Source organism: Trichogramma pretiosum, unplaced genomic scaffold (genome assembly GCF_000599845.2).
Source record: "Trichogramma pretiosum strain Unisexual culture from Peru unplaced genomic scaffold, Tpre_2.0 scaffold56, whole genome shotgun sequence".
Classification (NCBI taxonomy): domain Eukaryota; kingdom Metazoa; phylum Arthropoda; class Insecta; order Hymenoptera; family Trichogrammatidae; genus Trichogramma; species Trichogramma pretiosum.
Window position 1 is genome coordinate 1,201,985 of NW_019641680.1, and position 7,781 is coordinate 1,209,765.

Genomic DNA, 7,781 nt, shown 5'->3' on the forward strand with positions numbered 1-7,781 from the left:
TTGTTGAAATATTTGAAATATTTCGTTGCAGTTGTTGCATCTGGTAACTAGATAAGAATTCTATAGTCTTGACAGTGAAATAAATAACGAAACAAGAATGATAATTATATCAAAGCAAATTTAATTAAAATGCTCGTATAATATATTCAATGTACAGTATTTATAATTAAATATTCTCTAGGCATATGTAAATGTCATATCACGTTTACGAATCGGCGAATCGCGTCCCTCTCCCGATATACAAATCGAGAGCCCGACAAGTGTGTGTGTGTGTGTGTTTACACGTATTACAATACATAATAATATCCAATCGTCCCGTAGAGTCCCGCTCGCTAAACTCTGGTGACCTCTCCCGTGCCTCCGTTACAACTGGCCCGCTGCTTGTCCGAGTGGCTGGAGCGTCGATGCCTGGCCGAGCCCTGCCGCTTCACCACGTGCTTCTCCAGCTGGACGGCGATGAAGCGCGGATTGTGGTGTTGTTGTTGGCTCTGTTGCGATCCACCGCCACCACCGTCGAGGCACTCGCAGCTGAGACTGTTGACGTCGGCCGGACAAGTACCGGTGGGCTGCAGCAGACTCTCGGTCGACTTGGTCGGCTGGAAGTAGCTGCGTCGCTTGGTCGAGGTGGAGCTGCACACGCTGGCGCTGCTTTTGAGGCGGGCGTACTGAACGCTGCCACCGCCGTTGTTGTTCTTGCTTTGGATGCACTGCTGATGCTGCTGATGCTGCTGTTGGTGTTTGGAGCCGGCGTCGATGTAGCCGTAGCCACCGAAGCCGTAGCCACCGAAGGCCTTGGTGCAGGCCAGATTGTCCCAGGACTTGGGCTTGGCGTGCTGCAGACCCCCGCGACCGCCTCCTCCCTCCCAGTAGAGGGTGTCGGTGCTGAGGGAGGTGCTGCACGATGGAGCCGACTCCAGACCGTTCGACAGCTCGGCCTGACTGGCCTCCAGACTCCGGGGCTGTCTCGATCCCGTGGTCTGCTGCTGGGCGTCTCGCTGCTCTCGCTGAGTCTGCACCTGCTGACTCTGCTGCTGCTGCTGCTGCTGCTGCTGCTGCTGCTGAGCCGCCACCTGCTCGAGATGATGATGCCAGACCTGGTGCTGATGCGTCTGGGAGCCCTGCTCGTGTCGCTGAGCTTTGCCGCCGCCGCTGCTACGGCCGTGGTGCTTGTCCTTGGCGCTGCGCCTGCGGCCCGGCACGCAGTTGGGCTCGCAGCACGGGCTGCCGGCCAGGTCGTAGGCGTCCAGGCTGCCCGAGTCGTTATTGGCACTGCACGAGATTGCCGCCGCCGCCGCCTGATCGGCTCTGTGCTGACGTCGCTCGCGCTGCCTCCTGGCGCTCGATATGCACGCGACGCAGAGATTGCGGGCGCTCTGCAGCTGCTTCGAGGCAGCGCTAGTCGTTGCCGGTTGCGAATTAGTCGTCTGCGTCTGGCCGTCCTGGACCTGGGTCGACTGGTTGGACTTGGCGCTGCCGACGCTGCACTGGGACGCCCTGTCCTTGCTCTGTAGCTGCTGCTGCTGCTTGGGCGACGGGGTGCCGCCGCCCCCGACGAGCGAGAGGCTGCCGTTGCTGCTGCTGCCGCCGCCGCCGCCGGCCTGATGATAGCTGTGGCGCAGAGTGGACGAAGCGTTGGACGTTCCGCCGGCCGAGGAGGCGACCGAGACGCTCGACAGGAAGTGATGATGGTGATCGGTGCGGGGGCCGCCGCCGCCACCACCCCGGATGCCCGGTGGAGCCACAGCGACGAGGCAGGCCGCGTTGCGCGGGATCAGGAAGTTCTGGCCGTCCGAGTACTGCGAAAATTTTTTAGATAAGTCGAGGGTTCGATTAAAAAATAAAGCTAACATGGAGACCATTCCAGCTTCGAGGTCATGGATTTGCTTCAAAATTTTTTTGGAGTCTCCTGGTACCCAATACTGAAGCTCCCTGTGCTTAGGGGATTTTCCACATTATAATCTTTGTTATTTTCTATATCGAAATAGAAGTACTTGAACGAAAAAATGCAAAGATCAAAAGTTTTAAAACTTTTAAAAGAATCTGCTTGAATTTTTTTAGAATTTTTGGGACCATCTATCACTTAAGTCAAGAGGCCCAAATTTGACGCTTTTTTTAGTATATTTTAGGACTTCGTAAAGAGAGTGGTAGATAATCCCAAAAATTCTGAAAAAATTCAAGCAGATTCTTTGAAAAATTAAAAAACTTTTGATCGTTGTATTTTTTCGTTTTAGTACTTCTAAATCGATATAGAAAATAACAAAGATTTTTTCATAATATGAAAAATCATGTAAAAAATGGGCTCTAAGGCCCATTGGATCAAACTAATCCCAGGGAGCTTCAGTATTGGGTACCAGGAGACTCCAAAAAAATTTTTGGAGCAAATCCATGACCCGAAGCTGAAATGGTCTCCTTGTAAGTAAATTAGAATGAAACCGACGACGTTGTAGAGCAGCAGGTGCTCGGTCGAGGAGGCCGATCGACAGCAGGACTGGGCCGCAGCCGCAGTCAGACTAGAAACGGAATTCGACGCCTCCAGACAAGTCATCTGCTGCTGCTGCTGCTGCTGGTGAGCATCGGCCGGCAATCCCACGTCGCCGCAGGCGTGATGACTGTTCACGTTGACGATGGCCGGTGTCAGGCTCGCCTGGGCCCTCTTGCGCGCCGGCAACGAGTGCGTCTTCCACCTGCCCACCAGTATGGCCCTCTCCCTCTCGCACAGTCGCTCGAGCTCGGCCAGCCTCGACTGCAGACCCCGCTGGAGCTCGATGTAGCGCATGTGCAGCTCCACTTTGCGCACGCAGTTCTCGAAGCTGACGACCATGCGCATGCGGCCGTCGCAGTTCTTGATGAGATTCACGAGGCTCTTGTGGTCGGCCTTGTCGACGTCCTGGCCGTTGATCGACAGGATGACGTCGCCCTCGCGCATACCCGCCCGATAGGCCGGCCCGTCCGACTCGACGTAGTCCACGTAGGTGACCATCTCGATCTCCTGCTCGCGCTTGTAGTGGATGCCGTAGCTCTATAGAGAGAGAGGGGGGAACATTTTTTTATTCACGTAAGAAAAGGTTTAAATTTTATTCGAGTTATGTAAGCTTACTTGTAAGGTGAAACCGTAGGAGCCATTCTTCTTCTCGACGATGATGGTCCTGCGTCGGTGCTCGTCGTCGCCGCTGCGCACCGAACGGTCCGATTTCGAGCGCTCGAGCACGGCCTGACGACGATGATAAATTGTTAATAACGTTAGCGATTCGTTAGAAAAAATTATTTATTTTCTTTTTTTTTATTTATGCCTTTTGCAAATAAGGTTTCTTAGTGTCGGTTCAAAGGTATACATTATTACTGTGAAAAAGTAGTGAGCCTCGAACTATTGTTACATCGTGTGCGTGTGTGAGTAAACGCAAACATTTTACTTTCAGTGTGTGAATTAGATGTGTACACATAATTTTATAGTGAAGAAAGCATCGCTTCTCTGGTATAAAAGTCAAACTACAAAATACCAAAATAACAGCTGATGATATGTACGTCAAATATGGGAAATTTCAATTTACCAAGTGGCGTTACAAGTGAAAAAGCAACACGTAACAACGTGTCGTGTTAACATGAGGTACAGCAGGGTAGTAGGATATACACGATTCGGACGTGCATCGCTTACGGATCCAACCGATTAAGTCGAGCAAATCATCGGGGATTGATAATGTGGCATCTATGTAGCACGCGCGCACACGTTGACTCGAATTCCGATTAATTTATCGGTCCTTGAAACTCGCGTGTATTTTCGCCTTTATTGAAAAATTCGATCTCGACCAAAAAATGAAAATAAAATCACCTAACGATTTTTCGGATATACGGGTTATTACGTGGTGTGTTTGTTATAAAATTTCAAGCGTGCGTTACATGGTGCGAGTAGAGTGTTACATTGGATCTGGCTGAAGAGTTGGTACGACGATTATTTGAAGAAAAAAAAGTAGTACTTTTTCGTGACGCATCGAGAGGTATAAAAAAAAAAACTGGTGAACGAACCGGGGGGTGCAGGTAGTAGTCGTACTTGTTATTATTGCAAATTAATAGACGAGACATCACACACAAGGAACAACAACAACACACAATTGTACGAAACACAACTCTGCGGAGTGTATTACAAAACTCGTTCTCAAAAATGCGTATACCTGTCCTTCGGAGTATCGTCGTCTGGTATACATGTGTTGTGTGTTTTTTTTTTTGTTTTTCGAAATTTCGTTTAATAATTATACAGAATCTGCAAAGAAATATAGATAAGAATTTGAAAATCAAATATGTATAGATCTCTTGCTCGATTGAATAGAATGAACGAACGTTATCTATGAAATAACAATTGAGGCCTTTTTCGTACGGAGAGTCATCGATTACGCTTTTGTCGGCATTGAGCTTTTAAATCGAAAACGAGGAAACGTTCGCGATTCGAGTTAAAAATTAAAAAAAATAAATAAATAATTGCATAAATATTCTTACCCCCTCATGGCTTACGGACTATATATCGAGTACTTTCGAGTGCATCATGGAGTACATTAACGCGCGACACAGCACAGCACACGGCACGGAGCAGAAGGGAAAAGCCCGCACACGCCGCGCGAAGATAAAACTATCGATTCGGCCGAGCGTGTATGTGTATGTATAACACAGTGGTGCGAGGCACCGCTAACACGCAACACACTGCAGCCTGGCATATGACTCACTGTAACGAATGCACGCGTAGCGCGCCGCGCTCACCACCACCGGCCGCTTACATCTATGCACGTAAAGCTCCCCTATATGTGTCTCGGCGCGTTGCTGCTGCTGCAAGTTTTACGCGCATAGATCCGCTTATACACGCGTATATAATAATGGGAAAGAAGAAGAGCTTCGTCGTATTAACGCCACGCACCCTTTCGACGAGGTTATTCCACTCCTCGTCGTCGCTCAGCTCGATTCCGCCGCTGTTGCGGACGTTGCCGCTGTTACTCTGCTGCTGGCAGCCACTCGTCGAGGCTTCGGCGTTGCTGCTCGCCTGCTGCTGCTGAACTGACTCATCCTGACTCGTCGACGACTGGCGTTGCTGCTTTTGTTGTTGTTGCTTCGGCGAGTCGTTCATGACGACGACGACGACGACGACTGAGCTAACCCGCTAGCGTCAAACCGTGGGGGGTTGATACTGCCTCATCCCTCGTGGCTCTGGGCTTTGAGTTGGACTGCTGACTGAGACTCTTTCTCTGCTGCTGCTGCTGTAATACACCAGTGGCTGCTGTGTATATTATATGTATACAGCGTTCAGCAGCATTGACATCGGAAAGCTCGAGCGCAGGCGTGTTCCGCTGCTGCCGTTGGGGCGACTGCGCGCGGCTTACATCGAGCTTTGTTTTTTTTTTCAGCCCCATGACTTTGACGATTAAAAATCGATTTTTTTCCGTTTTAATCATGATGCTTTATTTTTTCAATATAAAACCAAATGATTATTTAGCCATGACAATTGTATTTTTTTTTCAATTTCGTAGGTGAAGGGGTCAATTTTCCCATTTTTTTCCTGCTTTTTTTTTCATCAACGAAATGGTTATAATTACTCGCTATTTGACTATTCTAATTTTTTATATACAGAATATATAAATAATATATTATATAAAATACTTCGGTGTATAAAACTTATGAAAAATTAACTTGGTTCGCTTGAGCTTGCAGTATATAAATTAGCTATTACATAAACTAAAATATGTTATGTGGTATTTTTGGGTCGACGACTTTGTCGCGGGGCTCGTGCTTCGTCCTCTCTCTCTCTGTGCTTTCTTTCCCGACGACGATCGGCCGTGGGGCGTCAGTTACGGTTTGGTAATCGGCAGATTCCTTTAAGCGCGAAAAAAAAAAAAAAAATTCAAAAATTAAATAACTACAAAATCATACTATCAAGCGCGTATAAAAATGTATATTTACTTGAAAGACAGCTGGACTTGCTGGGTATTCCTCTCGAACTGTACGTTCACCCAGACGTTGGTTTGAAATTTCGGATCGGAATCGCACGGATCGGAGGCGGCGGCGGCGGCGGCCTCGGTACTATTGTCGCAATCCGCCTCCTGATCCCGCTGCTGCTCGTCTCCTCCTCGTTCGCGAGTCTTGCCTCGTTCGCAAGCGTCCGTCCGTTGGTCACTGGATTTTTCTTGATTCATGATTTATTTTTTTTTTGTTTGTTGAAATAGTCTTGTTTATTATTGACAGGTTTGTTTTTTTTTTATTCTCTTGTTAAAAGTTTGTTTGCGTGTGTGTTGTGTGTGGGTAGCGAAGTATTATACGATCGGGAAATATTTGTCGACACTGAAAATTTTGAAGTCGTGTGTGTGGGCCTAAACTGCGTGTTGCGAGTATCGCGACTGGCTTATTGGGGGGGTTATGATGGATCGATGATAACCGAAAACTGAAAACAAAAGATGAGCGTATTGTCGAGGGTTGTTGTACAGCTCGGCGACGATGGAATTTTTTTTTTACAATTACCTCATGGATGATGCGACAAAACTTGCTCGAGCTGGCTTGAATAATTTGATATTTTTCTCGTTTTAACTAGCATCCGCCGCAGCCTTTGCCATCTTTTATTTTACATCCGCACTTTCTCGTTTTTTCCTCGGCATTGAAATTGCTCCCGCAATCTGTAACGAACAAAAAAAATACATGAAAAATACGACGAATCATTAAAGTAAAAATAACGATCCCTTACGATCCGTTTCGGCCGACTGTCCACACGAGCTCTTCTTCTTTCCGCAGGACTTCTGACTCTTCTGTCCACCTCCTCCTCCGCAAGACTTGGACGGTTTCTCCATGGGACACTTGGGCTTGGGACAGCAGTCGTCCGCGTTCTCCTCCACCTTCCTGCACTGAAACACCGAGCTCCTGTCCCTACCCTTGAACAGGTAGGGCTTCTTGTTGTGCGGCGTCTGGAACTGCGTCACCACCTTCTTGCCCAGTCTCGACATGCGCACGAAGGCGCACACCTCGCCGACGCACTGACCCGTCGGCGTCTGTATCCTGAAGTTGTTCTTCATGGCCTTGCAGGGGCTGGTGCGCTCGGCCTTGCAGGCCGACTCCTGCATCAGGTCGTTGACGATGTCGCGCACGTCGATCTGACACTGGCCTAACGTCATCACGTCCGGCAGCGTGTCGGGCGGAAATATCTTGTAGGCCGTCATGAGCACCGGGAAACTGCAGACGGGCTTGGCGAGCAGGTGGCTGGGCAGGGCGAACAGGCAGGACTTGCCCTTGCGAAAGACGAGCGGCTCGTCGCCGAGGCAGGTGCAGTTGCTACCTGAGGTCGGCTCTTGGCAGATGAAGATCGGCGGTAGACTGAGGATCTATACGTACGTACGTTATTTTACACGGATTTACAAAAAAAAAAAAAAAGAGCCGAGTTTACCTTGAACTCGATGCAGGTCTTGGGCTGGGTGCTCGTCTCGTCGTTGCCCACCTGCGCCTGGACCGACGGGATTTTCACGCGGTCCACCATGAATTCCGCGAGGAACAGCTCTTGGGCGTTTTTTTCCATTTTTTTTTTCTCTATTATTATAAAAGTCGAAACGATTCGACCGAAACAGTATTGAATTTTCAATTTGGGGAGGGAGGCCGAGAGTTTATGTAATTTTGCACGTTGTTGCAATTTTAACCACTAAAAATTTTCGAAATCCGAGAGATGGAGAGAGAGAACAAAATCAAACAGCCGTAAAGTCGGCTTTGAGCCGGCAAACGTCAGCCGTCGCTTTTTGTTTATTTATTGAACGATGATTCGACGTCGG

At 48.6% G+C, this 7,781-nt stretch overlaps 2 protein-coding genes across 4 annotated transcripts; both read right to left on the reverse strand.

Annotated features, from left to right (window-relative positions):
- Positions 1 to 120: 120 nt before the first annotated feature.
- On the reverse strand, positions 121 to 5,190 carry LOC106654924 (AF4/FMR2 family member 4). 3 transcript variants are annotated; one of them, XM_014375071.2, is made up of 5 exons: positions 4,901 to 4,981; positions 4,167 to 4,255; positions 3,098 to 3,211; positions 2,438 to 3,019; positions 121 to 1,796 (listed from the first exon to the last, which is right to left on the reverse strand). In XM_014375071.2, the coding sequence occupies exons 2-5, from the start codon at positions 4,197 to 4,199 to the stop codon at positions 333 to 335; spliced, it is 2,193 nt and encodes a 730-aa protein (XP_014230557.1). In that variant the 5' UTR covers positions 4,200 to 4,255; positions 4,901 to 4,981; the 3' UTR covers positions 121 to 332. The 3 variants fall into 3 exon arrangements, with proteins under 3 accessions (XP_014230557.1, XP_014230556.1, XP_023316688.1); XM_014375070.2 differs by lacking the exon at positions 4,167 to 4,255 and having other exon boundaries at positions 4,901 to 5,190; XM_023460920.1 differs by lacking the exon at positions 4,901 to 4,981 and having other exon boundaries at positions 4,167 to 4,374.
- A 1,311-nt stretch (positions 5,191 to 6,501) lies between these two features.
- On the reverse strand, positions 6,502 to 7,707 carry LOC111694115 (microtubule-associated protein 10-like). Its single transcript, XM_023460921.1, has 3 exons — positions 7,406 to 7,707; positions 6,713 to 7,343; positions 6,502 to 6,644 (listed from the first exon to the last, which is right to left on the reverse strand). The coding sequence occupies exons 1-3, from the start codon at positions 7,532 to 7,534 to the stop codon at positions 6,559 to 6,561; spliced, it is 846 nt and encodes a 281-aa protein (XP_023316689.1). The 5' UTR covers positions 7,535 to 7,707; the 3' UTR covers positions 6,502 to 6,558.
- Positions 7,708 to 7,781: the final 74 nt, after the last annotated feature.